The sequence below is a fragment of the Gopherus flavomarginatus genome, chromosome 5 (genome assembly GCF_025201925.1).
Source record: "Gopherus flavomarginatus isolate rGopFla2 chromosome 5, rGopFla2.mat.asm, whole genome shotgun sequence".
NCBI lineage: Eukaryota > Metazoa > Chordata > Testudines > Testudinidae > Gopherus > Gopherus flavomarginatus.
Window position 1 is genome coordinate 61,996,810 of NC_066621.1, and position 16,303 is coordinate 62,013,112.

General features: G+C 41.6%; 1 protein-coding gene across 2 annotated transcripts in view; it reads right to left on the reverse strand.

Moving 5' to 3' along the window:
- GALNT18 (polypeptide N-acetylgalactosaminyltransferase 18) overlaps positions 1–16,303 on the reverse strand; it is a 512,560-nt gene that overhangs the window by 318,011 nt on the left and 178,246 nt on the right. For both annotated transcript variants that reach the window (XM_050955082.1, XM_050955081.1), the window contains one exon: positions 3,277–3,469. In XM_050955082.1, the coding sequence (XP_050811039.1) occupies positions 3,277–3,469 (193 nt within the window). The remainder of the gene's footprint in view (positions 1–3,276; positions 3,470–16,303) is intronic.

Genomic DNA, 16,303 nt, shown 5'->3' on the forward strand with positions numbered 1-16,303 from the left:
TGCGGCCCCACTGTGCTACCACTTTAGAAACACATAGTAAGAGATGCATACCCCAAAGGAAAGCAGGCAGTTTCAACAGGTGAAATTCTCTCCTATACAGAGGCTGAGCACAAGGCCATGTTCAATATAAGTCACACTTAAAACCTACTTTGAGGTATGGCAATTGCTACGTTCTCTGCTCGACTATTTGTACAATCATTCTCTCCCATTAAAATTGATCCGTTCTGCCTGAAGAAATAAGGACCCCAGGATTGGCCCATTTTTCCCATGTTTAAACATCTTTGGTTCACAAAATCGAGCCTCAGTTTTGTGAGCACAACTAATTGCAGCTCAAATCATTGCAACTTAGACCTCTAACTGCCCTACGTGGTTATACATTTAAATGTGGGCAAAAACTGAGCTTATAAAACGTAAGATGGCTTCTCAAAATCACGTATATGATATGCGCCTAACATTCAACAGAGTTGTTGACTCTATGACCCTACATATGGATGCAGAGGAGCTCCTCTCGAGTCATCCTACATCAACTGTTCAAACCCTGTATGAAAAAACAGAGAGTAATACTAGCATGCCACAAAAGGAGTTGAAGTACCTGATTAAATTAAGGTCTGGTACAGGGAGGTCTTGTAAGAACGTAAGAAGGGCATAGTTTGAGGAGAAAATCTAGACAGACGTTTATGTCTGCTGGTTATTTCAGTTACCAGCAAAGCCAAAACACAGATGAGGCAAGCTTGGACTATATAAAGTGGATGTATATTTTCTCTTCAGAGAAGAGAAACTATTTTTACTTTTTAAAAAAATGACATTTTCATACATGTATGGTATTTGATCTATCGTATGCTAGATACTGTAAGGCAGCTACAGGGGATGCCATTAAAAAAATTCAACCTTGCCACCTATGGTAATTAAATTTACAGCATTATTTCTAGTATTTTTTGTTCTCAGTATCTGAAATAAATACTGGCCTAAAGGCAAATACCACTGCATAGTACGTGTTGATTTATTTAATGGTACTAACCATGCAGAAACATACTAATAGAACGGACTAGACCAGTGCTCCATCTTGTCTAGTACCCAGTCTTTGACAGTGGCCAATATCATCTCCTTTAGACGAAGGTGCAAGAAATGCTGCAGTGGGTGATTATGGGTAACATTTCCAGGGACAGATCCCTCCTAATAATAGTTAAAGGTTGGTTTATGCCAAGCAAATACCTGTCAAGAACAGTATAGTTATTACTTAGTCCTGCCTTGAGTGCAGGAGAATGGACTAGATGACCTACTGAGGTCCTTTTCAGTCCTACAATTCTATGAGACTTTCGATCCCTTCCAAAAGTTTCTTATAAATATTGGCTATTATAACTCTGGATATTCTTGTTACCTATACAAAATGTCCAAATCTTGCTACATTCTTGGCCTCGATTATATCTTGTGGCAGTAAGTTCTAAAAACTACTTGTACATTGCCTGAAAATATATTTCCTTTCATCAGTATTGAATTTGCTGCATTTAGTTGAATATTCCCTTGTTCTTGTATTAGGAGGAAGATCAGAAACATCTATGCATCCTATCTTCTTTAGACCATTTATCATTTTGCTGTCATGGATTAAGAAGTATATCTTAAATTTTGACCATGCAGAGTTAACTAAGGATCAAAACTTTCATGAAAATTACAAACACAATTCCTTGTAACTGGGATTTCTTTAAAAATCCCCACCGCAATAATTTTCTCTCAGACATAGTAATGTTCATGCTCTCAGACTTTTTAATTTTTTTATATTTAGAGTTTTAAAAAATTAAATTGAAATCCTTGAGGAGCATCATTTCATAAGAAAAAAAAGCACAGGCATGCTTCTATTCTGACAAGAACGTTTTGTTAGTCCCAGAAGATTTATATTTTTCTAAATTAATTCAAAAAGATACAGATTGTTCTTAAAGATACTGCTAATGGGTTAGAACTAGAATGCAAATGTAATTGCACAGGGCTTGATATCTTTTATGTTGGCACTGCATCAGATCTCAGATATATATTTGTAATATCTAGAGATTCTGGCTTGGTGTTGTGATCAAACCTTTTAACTGATTCTGGGTTGTTTTTTTTTTACTACTACTTTATCTAGTATATGGTACAATTACTGTTTGCTTGTTTTACTTGTTAAAACATGTGGTTTAAAGATCTGAATAAGAAGTCAACTGGATCACTTAATGAGTTGGTAATGAGATACAAAGTCATTCATGTCTAGATCACTGGTGCAAACGTAATCCTGGTCTGTACCAGCCAGTAATGATTACTCTAATATCTGTTTGGGTGGATTGCGAGATATCAATTTCTCTCCATCCAGTTTCCAGCGGACAAGTGTTCACATCAGAAACTTGGCACTTTTGTTTCTAGTGTAAGACGACCTGCCAAGGACTGAGTGGATGAGGAGACTTGACTCTACCACCTCTATAGGTGGTCCCACCAGAATAGGCCTGAGATGCATTACCAGAGCAGTAAAGGAACGTTTGTGTAGCCACTGGGCCCCATGCACCCTGGCAGGGGTGAGGAAACAATTGGTTACTTAGCACGGGAGCAGTTTAGTTAACTCTGGTAAACACATGGTACCTCCCTCGGAGAACAGCAGTTCTCAACTCCACCAGGGGCTTCACCAGCATTCTGCCAGGAAAGGCTACCCAAGAGATGAAAGAGACGCATAGCCTGTGTATGCTACCTGAGCTGGCCAGCCTTGTTTGCTTTCTGATCTGTACCAGCCAGCTCTGGACTCCCCAGCTTTGAGCAGACCATTCCAACATGCACTCTGCATCATTCCAGGTGGACTTTGCACTATTGGGCTATCACCTTCTAGGTTCTATTAAACTTCCAGTAATCATAATTCTGATTCATTTGCTGTACTGACCATAGCTTCTGAATGAACTGCAGATTAATACAAAAAAATAAGCAGATTCTTCTCTGATAGATTGGGCTAAACAACAGAGCTCACTGACCAGCTGTGCAGCGTAAGTTATAGCTAGGATTTTCAAGAGACTTAAGGGAGTCAGGCACTGTTAATGGGAGTTAGACACCTAACTTCCTTGGGCACTTTTAAAAATCTCAGTCTACACTTACTTCATAAAGCCCCTCCTTCAATTCATTCTGGGTAACCCATGCACCAGCACTGTAATGACAATGTTTCATAACATTTCCAGTTAAAAAGTGTGGGCTTGCTGTAGAACTTGGGAATTCTCCTAACCATCAGCATTTCACATACAGTTAATACTAAGTTCAATTGAAAGCACTTACCCATTTGGCCTCAGGTCAGGTAGTGGCCTATCCAATGGTAGGCGATCACTCAAGTAAGCATTGTAGCCATAATACTGGAATTGTTTAAGGGCAATGCGTCGGTTTTCAGGACTGAGGTCCTGGCCCCAGTGAGCAAAGAGGGATGAGTCAGTGAAAGCTTCAGCAGGATTTTCTTCCAGCTTTGGTGGAGCTTCTATAAAACAAACCAAAAAGATAGATTTTGAGATCTTTAATTTAAAACAAGCAACTAGTCATTTTCAGAGCAGTGTGAGAGGCATTATCTCAGGAATACAACTTTAATTGCTCAGAAAACAAAACCCTGCATAAAGCATATGGTTTCAGTTTACTGGAGCCTACAACTTTCTTCAGCACTCAACCTATGCATTCCAGGACATTCACCAAATAAAATTTGTGTCACTATATAATATTTTTGTCCTGTGTGGCAGCATCTGTGCACCTAAAAACTATTCCAGTAAGAGAGATTCAGAAAGGGGGAACCAACATTTTATTGGTGATATGCTTAGCATCTAAAAAGAACTGCATCATAATTAACAATGCAGCATTTTCTCCCAAGATCTAACTGCCCATAGAGTCTGTTAAACAGACCTTGTAAGACTATCTACAACAGACCATCTCGTAACTCCAGTCAGTGTTACACCTCTATTCTCAGGGGCAACACACAGCTAAAATTCTAATCTGAAACCATGTTTAAATATTTTCCTATTCTATTAAACATAGTATGAATGAAGTACCTCAGGAGCCCTTGATTTGTCATAGTTAATTATTGATTCACAAAAGAAATGGACACTGAAAAAGGTCCTCTTTTTTCTGGAAGTCCATATAGTTTATGAATAGCCTCCCTGGAGACATTAACAAGTACTCAGCTAAATAACAATCTCATTTTTTAATACAGCTGCATTTGCAAATCATAGCTCTTCATTAATGCAAGTCAGAAACTGTCTTTCCAGAAGATTTTAATGGAGTTTTCTGATGTCTCTGTTGTGCAGTAGATTCATCAGTGCTGTCTCCAGAGATGGTACAGTGTCACGCTCGACTCCTACACAATCACCTACAGATCCAAAAGGCAACTTCAACCAGCCAGATGGAAATGTACAAAGAGCTTATGTAAAATGACACTCTCTATCAGCTGGGATCATAACTCCCGACGTGTGTCAGGAAGTCCATCCTTTTATCTTTTTTAACATAAATTGAGAAGATTAAGCTGTTAGCTTCCTGTGAGAAGCCCTTCTTTTTTGCCCTTCTTTTTTTCCCTGACAACTCTGACAAGAGACTAATGAAGGACTGGTTACTTGCATTAGCTTCCAATCTCTGTAAATATGTAGTGTTTCTTAATCTGTCATGTCACTGTGTTACTGTTTGAGTGCTAAGATCAGCTCCATTTCACTTCAAGGATGAAAGACATGCTTAGCCCTTCAAAAGGTGAAAAGCAAATATGAACAATTCACACTGTAAGAAGTTGACATTTCTGAAGTTATACATCAAGACTGACTTTCCTCCTCCTCCCCCATCCTGACATTTAAAGAAAAAGGTTGTGCTAATCTGGATTTTTCCAACTCGGACATGTTGTCTCTGAACGTTTCAAAGTTTATATTCAATTATTATACTTCCAGTGTACAGCTGACTGATACATGGTCTAGTCTAACCATCTCTTGCAAGTAGCCCCCAATAAAGAAGTTGTAATTAAAAGGATGAGATTTGGGGTAATAGACAGATGCACATGCATAGACGTGTAGCTACCATAAAGTTCCTTTTCCATACAGCTTCATCCCAAGTAACCAAATACTGTCCTCACATTCACACTCATTATCCACTGAATTTCAGCTAATATTGCCAAAAAAGTATTTCCTGAAGAGATTCACTAATCTCTTGCTATTTCTTAATTCAAGCAGCATCCAGCAATCAACAAGTTAGGACCAAGACTCTTGAGCTACTGGATAGCTCTGAAGATAAAAACAGTTTTCAAAACTCTCACAAATCACTTGACCGTTTTTCATACACTGAGTGACCACTTCATTTCACCGAGTATAATAGGAAACAGAATAATGCTAGTAAAAAATTAATTGGTTATTTAATTCGATTGGATCTGAGCATGAATTTCTAATGGCAGAATTTGTCTCCCTTTATCTGGGTGAAAGTATTCAGATAATAGAATCATAGGACTAGAAAGGACCTTGAGAGGTCAACTAGTCCAGTCCTCTGCACTCATGGCAGGACTAAGTATTACCTAGACCATCCCTGATAGGTGTTTGTCTAACCAACTCTTAAAAATCCCCAATGATGGAGATTCCATAACCTCCCTAGCTAATTTATTCCAGCGCTTAACTACCTTGACAGTTAGGAAGTTTTTCCTAATGTCCAACATAAACCTCCCTTGCTTCAACTTAAGCCCACTGCTTCTTGTCCTATCCTCAGAGGTTAACAATAATAATTTTTCTCCCTCTTCCTTGTAACAACCTTTAAGTGCTTGAGAAGATGGAGAGGAGACATACCTGTTTTCTTTTCCAGACTAAACAAACCCAATTTTTTCAATTTTCTAGACCTTTAATCATTTTTTGCTGTTCTTCTCTGGTCTCTCCAATTTGTCCACATCTTTCCTGAAATGTGGCACCCAGAACTGGACACAATACTCCAGTTGAGGCCTAATCAGCATGGAGTAAAGTGGAAGAATTACTTCTTGTGTCTTGCTTACAGCACTCCTGCTAATACATCCCAGAATGATGTTCGCTCTTTTTACAACAGTGTTACACTGTTGACTCATATTTAGCTTGTGGTCCACTATGACCCACAGATCCCTTTCTGCAGTACTCCTTTCTAGGCAGTCATTTCCCATTTTGTATGTGTGAACTGATTGTTCCTTCCTAGGTGGAGTACTTTGCATTTGTTCTTATTGAATTTCATCCTATTTACTTCAGATCAATTCTCCAGTTTGTCCCGACCATTTTGAATTACACTCCTATTCTCCAAAGCACTTGCAACCCCTCCCAGCTTGGTATCATCCGCAAACTTAATAAGTGTACTCTCTATGCCATTATCTAAATCATTCTCAAAGATATTGAACAGAACCAGACCCAGAACTGATCTGTGCAGGACCCCACTTGTTATGTCCTTCCAGCATGACTGTGAACCACTGGTAAGTACTCTCTGGGAATAACAATAAAGAGGACTTAAAGTAGTCCCTAGTAATAAATAAACAAACTGCGTTAAAGTAGTCAATGTGAGTTGCACTGATCTATGTCTTTGAGGACAGAATTTGGCCCTAAATCTTATACTCAATTCTCATTCTTCAAAATATAAAAGGTTACTACTTCTGAAATTGCTGAAATGGCCATGGGAATCGAAGGCCTAGAAGTGAAACAATAAATGTATACTGCCAGAAGAGGTATTAATTTAGGCACGTATCTCTGCTCAGATATCAGTCAGGGAAACACATCAGTTCATTGTCTCTTATATGATTCTGGTGGGAAGGTGTCCTATAGTCATCTGTAGCAAATGTTCTGCATATGTTAATGAAGGCCTGATCTGCTTGAACTTTCCTGTGCCCTGTAAAAGGGGAATGAGGATTCTTAGGCATTGCAGAGTCATTGGCAGCTTGTCATGCTAGCATTTAGCTACTGTGGTGATAGGTATCTTAGAAATAGCATAGCTATATTAGTTGGACAATATCCAGCTCTGTTACTGAAGCAAGGAGGCCTGATAGCCCCACATGATCTTGCCTGGGTCTGATCACATGCTGGAGCATCCATTTAAAGAACCACATCCATTTTGTAACTAACTATTGACTTGTTATGTTTTTATCCTGTGCTGCTTTCTGGGCGATGGTTATTAGATCCGCAGCTAGCCTCCATACTGCATTTCACTACTACTACTTCTAACCTCCTTAACGGCAGCTCCAAAGACAGAAATTCAGCCTCCCAGCTGTATCATTCATTATGCTGTAGCTGGCAATATTCTCCCCATTTCCTCTCAATCTGACTTTAGCTGACTGCATAGCATATTACAGGGACATTTGCGGTCAGAAGGTATCAGCAAGAGCCAGCATCTACCTGACATCAAGTTGCTTCCTTCTTCTTAGTACTATCAAGAAAACCCACAACCCTACATTTCTTAATAGCTTTGTTGTCAAATAAAGCTAAATCTTATTAAAAGGTATAGAAGCTACTTGATTCAATGAAACTCCCATACAGTCCTCGATAAATATCCTTTGAAGTGGTTTTATTTGGGGGTTGTTTTTTTAAACATATGGCTTGTATTATCCTAGTAAGGTTAATGTTCTTTTAGTAACTTTCAATTCCGCATAACTAATTCATAGTTATTGTTAGTAAACTGGGCTCCAGGTTGTAGTTATGGCCTTTGAGCTGGAATTCTCAACAACAACAAACAGGATGGGATTCCTCTCTTGATTTGCCGCACAGTGCCCAGGTTTTAGTGGACCAGGTGATACAAGGGGTTTCTCTCTATTCTAACAGGGAGAGGAAATATTGCATTGATGCGGCAAGAATGCGAGAGATCACATAGCTTTTCCCTAAAGTTACAGACAAATACATCATTGAGTAAAGCCAGATAAATGAGTTCTGCACAGATGTACGCTACAGCGATCGAGATGATGGAATTTCCATCTTCATCTTTGTTCTGGAAGAGGCTGCTATGTTTCTTCTCTCTATACCTTTCCATGCAGAAATAAGCCAGCATACCTGCATAGTCATCGACCCACTAGCCACTTCTCGACTCCCAAAAACCTCACTGCTAAGAGTTACAACGAACTCTTCCGCACTGTGCCACCCCTCCCTCCCCCCAACACACTCACTCAGGGTATGTCTACACAGTAGATGGGAGAGTGCTTCCCCTAGTGCAGACATATAGACAAGCACTAGCACAACTAGGTGCTCAAAAAAAACATACAATAACTTAGACAGTAAGGTTTTTTAGAATGGGGACAGAAATTTCACCCATTGACTTATTTGTCTGGAAAGATCTATGCACGTTTATGGTATCATTTACATAATAGTTAATAACTGATCTTACAAACTATATTTCAGAGTGGCTTTGCCCACTACTGAAATCTAACCACCCCTGGGAAGGAACAGGGCAATCAGTTAACATCACACAACATTAGGGACTGTCTAAGAAGAAAGCAAAGAATATTGTAACTCATTACAATTAGAGTAAGCATTTAGGGACAGTAAGCAAAACGCAATTATCCAAGTTGAAACATGCCCAAAACTGTGCCAGGGGATTTTTCTAACCCACTAGAGCAGACTTCACTTTTACACCTTATCTGAAAGACGCTAACCTCAGCAGCACACTGCCATCTAATATGGAAGGCAGTAGTTTACTACTGACTCAGAAAGGTAGAAAGCCTACTGCTTAGTCCCAAGTATAATTTTGTGCTGCAGCTACACATTCCTTGTATATTTCCCACGCAAGCACTGATCCACTCCAACCAGGCTGGGTTTCTATTTTCTGAGAATGATCACAACTTCAGCTACTGCTTCAAGTTTGGCCCACATTGGTGGGGAATATGTTGGTGGCCTCAATTTGTTAACGGATGAGTGCAATCACTGACAACTGGCACAATTATAAGCAGCCTTAGCAGACTGAGTGAGTATGGGAACTGACCTACCTTTACATTTTCATGGAGGAAGCATCACTGAAAAGGTTGATGTATATTGGCAGGAATGCAGATACAGGGTAAAATTTTGAGAAGCACCTCAGTGACGTAGGTAGGGTGACCAGAGAGCAAGTGTGAAAAAATTGGGACGAGGTGCAGGGGGAGGGATAATAGGAGACTATATAAGAAAAAGCCCCAAATACTAGGACTGTCCCTATAAAATTGGGACATCTGGTCACCCTAGACTTAGGCCTGGTTTACACCAGAAAATTCACACCCCTAAGCAATGTAGTTAAACCAACCTAACTCCTGGTGTGGACAGTACTAAGTCAACGGGAGAATTCTCCCATTGACCTATGTACTGCCTCTTGGCATAGGTAGTGTCTTCACTGAAGCACCACAGTAGCGCAGTTGTACCACTGCAGAGTTAAGTGTAGACAAGCCCTTAGAAGCCTAAGTCCTATTGATTTTCAATGGGACGAAGGCACTTATGAAAGTTTTGCTTGGAATCTTGCAGTTGTCTGTGTTGTACCCTGATCTGTCCACAGAAGACTTTAACCTTCCAGGATTTTAAAACAAATTAAAATAAAATGGTCTCTCATTCAATATGCAGTTATGGTTGACAATTGCTTGGCTGACAGAAGAATTGTTGAGACAGCTTTGAAAAAGAAATAGAATAACTGAGCTCATAACTTCACAACTAGGAATACTGCATGTGCTCTATTATCTTCTGTGCTGCATCATCTGGCATAATAATGTTGCCGCCACTAGTAATTCTTTTCTGTACATTATTTATTTGCTTAAGCTGTACAATGTATCACTTTCCCCCAGTTTATTATTTATGCTAAATTGGGTCTCTTTGTTGAGATGTTTTTCATTATTTCTCCATAAGAAATACTATTTCACTTTGATTTTCATCATACAGAAGCTGGGTTTTTTAATTATTACAAATGCTGTTCCTAGAAATAGCACAACATGTTCTTGAAGTTAAGAGTCAACAGAGGAAATCACATGTGAAATTTGCAGCAGAAAGGTCACTAATAAGAGTTTGGATTATGAGGTGATGTTGCAAAGCTACAGTAATTAATTAAAAGCAAAGGTAATATCACTGTATGATGGGCTAGTGAGACTAGCAAGACCACATATACAACTGAAAGCACAGTTTCAGAATTTCATCTCCTTTCAGGCTGCTGCTGAGAAGAAAGAAAGTAAAACAATTAAATACAGAAGCAGACTGGGGTCATTTTGCTCTTCTCCCCAAATGAGCTCTTCTAGGCACACAATGATTAAGGCTACGATTTAGTCATGGAGATCACAGCAGTCACGGATTCCGTGACTTTACCGGACCTCCGTGACTTCTTCAGCTTCAGCAGCTGAAGCAGGAGCTGGAGCCAGGGCTATGCTCCCCACATAGCCCCGCGGTGGGGGTCTTCGCTGTGACCATACAACCCTGCCCCATGGTGGGGGCTGCAGCTGCAGTCATGCGCCTCTTGCTGCCTCTGCTGTTGCTTGTATGGTTATTTTTAGTTTAAAAAAAAAGTCATGGCTCCGTGAATTTGTTTGTTGCCAGGACTTTTACTAAAAATAACCATGACAAAAATCTTAGCCTTAATGATGAGAAGCATCCATTTGATTATTGCATATTGAGAACATCCATTTTTGCCCAGCCTCATGTACAGCTCACCCTTTCTCCAGAAGGATTGCTATAAACTGGATTGCCAATCAAACAAGGGGGAGAAGGCAGCACCCCCAGGATAAAGAGATGAAGTAATAATAGGGCCGAGAAGGCACCTAAGCCACAGAATTAAACAAGATACTTGATGTGAGACATTTCCCCTGTAAGTTAAAAACTAACAAATGAGGGATACAACGAAGAGCAACAATAATAAGCGATGCAGCAAAAACCATCAGCGAGAGTGGAAATGCCTTCCATGGTGTCAGAGCAGCTTTCCAAGTCATGCTCTGTAACGTTACGCTGCTGATTTTAATAAGTGTCAGTAACAAGAAAGGAAAGACCATAAGCCAGAGAAAACTCTGAATCTACAAGAAGATTTGTATTTCAGCTAAAAACGGGTAGTATAGAGCAGAGGTTCTCAAACTTCATTGCACCGCGACCCCCTACTACATGAGTCCAAAGGGGGGATCGAAACCTCAGCTCGTTTGAGCCCTGCCACCCACCATGTGGGGGGTAGGGGGGAAGAGAGAGAGAAGCGAACAGGAGCTGCTAACAGGGAGTTTTGCAAGGGAGTTCTCCAGGTGAAGGAGGAGCACAGACAGCATCTGTGGGCAAAGAGGAGCGGACAGAGAGCTGTAGACAGGAATTTGAGACTTTGACAGAGGGAGGCTTAAAATGGTGAGGAGGACCCGTAACACCTGTGCCAGCACTGCTTCTGTCTCCTCCACCTCCACCTGCGCCTGTAGCCAGACAGAGCACCAAAGCATGGATGCTTTTACCCAGATTCAGGTGTGGGCTTGCAAAGACTGTAATTTGCAATTTCCACTTACTGATATCCAGGCTGGGGGTGGCATCCAATGTGAAAGGTGCCTACTGGTGGAATCTCTCAGGCAGCAGGTGGGAGAGCTACAGGAGGAGGTGGCCTGGCTGAGGAACATCTATGTCCATGAGCAATTCCTGGACAGTATCCATGTGGAGACAGCTGATGGTGCTGTCCCAGTTGACGGGACTACTGACACTGCAGTGGAAGAGGAGATGCCTCAGGGTGTACCTGACACACCAGTGGAGGAGGAGGCTCAGGGTGGACACGGCCAGCTGGTTACTTCTAGCAGCGGGCAGTGCTCCACCGCTGCTGCGAACCCTCCTGTTGTGGTAAAAGATACAGCAGAGAAGAAATCACCCCCAACAGTTAAGGGGGTGAAGTCTCGTACCCCTAAGGCTGGGAGGTCTGCTGCCACCACTGATAAGAAACGTAGGGTAGTGGTGGTTGGAGACTCTCTGCTGAGGGGGACAGAGACACCCATCTGTCGCCCTGACCGTTCATCCCGGGAGGTATGCTGCCTGCCAGGGGCCCGTATCCGAGACGTTACAGAGGCTTTGTCGAGGATTATCCGGCCTTCTGACTACTATCCCATGCTACTCATCCATGTGGGCACAAATGATACTGCGAGGTGTGATGCTGAGCAGATCAAGAGTGACTACAGGGCTCTGGGAGTACGGGTTAAGGAGTTTGGAGCGCAGGTGGTATTCTCTTCGATTCTTCCTGTTGAAGGTAGGGGTCCGGGCAGAGACAGATGCATTGTGGAGGTGAATGCCTGGCTGCGAAGATGGTGTCGCCAGGAGGGCTTTGGCTTCCTCGACCACGGGATGCTACTTGAGGAAGGACTGCTAGGAACAGATGGCGTTCACCTTTCGAAGAGAGGAAAGGCCTTATTCGCGCACAGACTGGCTAACCTGGTAAGGAGGGCTTTTAAACTAGGTTCGACGGGGACAGGTGAGCAAAGCCCACAGGAAAGTGGGGAACAAGACCTGGGAGATGGGTTGGAAGCAGGAGGGAGCACGGGCTATAATGGCAGAGAGGAAGGAGGGTCAGGGCAAAGCTGGGAGGCAAAATCAAACAAGTATCTTAGATGCCTTTATACAAATGCAAGAAGTATGGGTAATAAGCAGGAAGAACTGGAAGTGCTAATAAACAAATACAACTATGACATAATTGGCATTACTGAAACTTGGTGGGATAATACACACGACTGGAATGTTGGTGTGGATGGGTATAGTTTGCTCAGGAAGGATAGACAGGGGAAAAAGGGAGGAGGTGTTGCCTTATATATTAAAAATGTACACACTTGGACTGAGGTGGAGATGGACATAGGAGACGGAGGGTGGAGAGTCTCTGGGTTAGGCTAAAAGGGGTAAAAAACACAGGTGATGTCGTGCTGGGAGTCTACTACAGGCCACCTAATCAGGCGGAAGAGGTGGATGAGGCTTTTTTTCAAACAACTAACAAAATCATCCAAAGCCCAAGATTTGGTGGTGATGGGGGACTTCAACTATCCAGATATATGTTGGGACAATAACACCGCGGGGCACAGACTATCCAATAAGTTCCTGGACTGCATTGCAGACAACTTTTTATTTCAGAAAGTTGAAAAAGCTACTAGGGGGGAAGCTGTTCTAGACTTGATTTTAACAAATAGGGAGGAACTTGTTGAGAATTTGAAAGTAGAAGGAAGCTTGGGTGAAAGTGATCATGAAATCATAGAATTTGCAATTCTAAGGAAGGGTAGAAGGGAGTACAGCAGAATAGAGACAATGGATTTCAGGAAGGCGGATTTTGGTAAGCTCAGAGAGCTGATAGGCAAGGTCCCATGGGAATTAAGACTGAGGGGAAAAACAACTGAGGAAAGTTGGCAGTTTTTCAAAGGGACGCTATTAAGGGCCCAAAAGCAAGTTATTCCGATGGTTAGGAAAGATAGAAAAAGTGGCAAAAGACCACCTTGGCTTACCCTTGAGATCTTGCGTGACCTACAAAATAAAAAGGCGTCATATAAAAAATGGAAACTAGGGCAGATCACGAAGGATGAATATAGGCAAATAACACAGGAATGCAGAGGCAAGATTAGAAAAGCAAAAGCACAAAATGAACTCAAACTAGCTATGGGAATAAAGGGAAACAAGAAGACTTTTTATCAATACATTCGAAGCAAGAGGAAGACTAAGGACAGGGTAGGCCCACTGCTCAATGAGGAGGGGGTAACAGTAACGGGAGACTTGGAAATGGCAGAGATGCTTAATGACTTCTTTGTTTCGGTCTTCACTGAGAAGTCTGAAGGAATGTCTAGTATAGTGAATGCTTACGGGAAGAGGGTTGATTTAGAAGAGAAAATAAGCAAAGAGCAAGTAAAAAATCACTTAGAAAAGTTAGATGCCTGCAAGTCACCAGGGCCTGATGAAATGCATCCTAGAATACTGAAGGAGTTAATAGAAGAGGTATCTGAGCCTCTAGCTATTATCTTTGGGAAATCATGGGAGACGGGGGAGATTCCAGAAGACTGGAAGGGGGCAAATATAGTGCCCATCTATAAAAAGGGAAATAAAAACAACCCAGGAAACTACAGACCAGTTAGTTTAACTTCTGTGCCAGGGAAGATAATGGAGCAGGTAATCAAAGAAATCATCTGCAAACACTTGGAAGGTGGTAAGGTGATCGGGAATAGCCAGCATGGATTTGTAAAGAACAAATCATGTCAAACTAATCTGATAACATTCTTTGATAGGATAACGAGCCTTGTGGATAAGGGAGAAGCGGTGGATGTGATATATCTAGACTTCAGTAAGGCATTTGATACAGTCTCGCATGATATTCTTATAGATAAGCTAGGAAAGTACAATTTAGATGGGGCTACTATAAGGTGGGTGCATAACTGGCTGGATAACCGTACTCAGAGAGTAGTTGTTAATGGCTCCCAATCCTGCTGGAAAGGTATAACAAGTGGGGTTCCGCAGGGTTCTGTTTTGGGACCGGTTCTGTTCAATATCTTCATCAACGATTTAGATGTTGGCATAGAAAGTACGCTTATTAAGTTTGCAGATGATACCAAACTGGGAGGGATTGCAACTGCTTTGGAGGACAGGGTCAAAATTCAAAATGATCTGGACAAGTTGGAGAAATGGTCTGAGGTAAACAGGATGAAGTTCAATAAAGATAAATGCAAAGTGCTCCACTTAGGAAGGAACAATCAGTTTCACACATACAGAATGGGAGGAGACTGTCTAGGAAGGAGTATGGCAGAAAGAGATCTAGGGGTCATAGTGGACCACAAGCTTAATATGAGTCAACAGTGTGATACTGTTGCAAAAAAAGCAAACGTGATTCTGGGATGCATTAACAGGTGTGTTGTAAACAAGACACGAGAAGTCATTCTTCCGCTTTACTCTGCGCTGGTTAGGCCCCAACTGGAGTATTGTGTCCAGTTCTGGGCACCGCATTTCAAGAAAGATGTGGAGAAATTGGAGAGGGTCCAGAGAAGAGCAACAAGAATGATTAAAGGTCTTGAGAACATGACCTATGAAGGAAGGCTGAAGGAATTGGGTTTGTTTAGTTTGGAAAAGAGAAGACTGAGAGGGGACATGATAGCAGTTTTCAGGTATCTAAAAGGGTGTCATCAGGAGGAGGGAGAAAACTTGTTCACCTTAGCCTCCAATGATAGAACAAGAAGCAATGGGCTTAAACTGCAGCAAGGGAGATTTAGGTTGGACATTAGGAAAAAGTTCCTAACTGTCAGGGTAGTTAAACACTGGAATAGATTGCCTAGGGAAGTTGTGGAATCTCCATCTCTGGAGATATTTAAGAGTAGGTTAGATAAATGTCTATCAGGGATGGTCTAGACAGTATTTGGTCCTGCCATGAGGGCAGGGGACTGGACTCGATGACCTCTCGAGGTCCCTTCCAGTCCTAGAGTCTATGAGTCTATGAGTCTATGAGTCTATAAGCCAAAGCTCAAAGCTTTCAGCTCCAGGAAGGGAGCTTTGGCAGTGGGGCTCAGACTTCGGTTTTGGCCCTGGACCTCAGCAAGTCTAAGCTAGGTTTGGCAACCCCATTAAAATGGGGTCCCGACCCACTTTGGGATCCTGACCCACAGTTTGGGATCCGCTGGTATAGAGGAATGCCAGCTATTTAACAAACCTAAACAAATCCATGTCTAGCATGTTCCTTGTGAATGAAACACGTTGGAACAGGTGCCTGTACTTGGGCAAGAAATCTCTGATCATATGTTCTTCTCCCTGCTCCATTTGTATTTTCAGTGTAGAATTGAAAACAAGGAATATGTGCTGATTAAAACTACAGTCTATGAGTCAGTGGAATGAGGATGTAAGTCTAACTGAACTGCCAAAGAAATCAAACTTCAACTCTTATTTGTCAGTGATTTTATAATTGGGTCAGTTGTTCGTGATTACAGTCAGTGATTTTTTTTTTTTTTTATCTTTAGCCGCCAGAAATTTGGAAAATGAAGATAAACTCCTTTCCAGTGTATTTGTACCTGTGTTGGTCCAAAAATATGAGAGAGATAAGCTGAGTGAGGTATCTTTTATTGGACCAACTTCTGCTGGTGAAAAAGCTTTCGAGTTTACAGAGTTCTTCTTTGGGTCTAGGAAAAGTATTCCCAGCCTCACAGCTAAACAGGAGGTGGAAGAGACTGTTTAGCATAAGGCATAAATACATGTTGAGAGACCATTTAAGGTGAAGTGGGCAGCTAACTCTTCTGCAGTAATAAGACAGAGGAGGGGTAACGGGTTACAGATTGTTGTATTGAGCCATAAATCCAGTGCTTTTACTGAGTGCAAAATTTTTAGTGTCTACAGAGTTATTAATTTAAGCTCCTAGGTTTGTCTTTTGAAGGTACTGTGCAGGTTTCCTTTCAGGATGAAGACTGAGAGGTCAG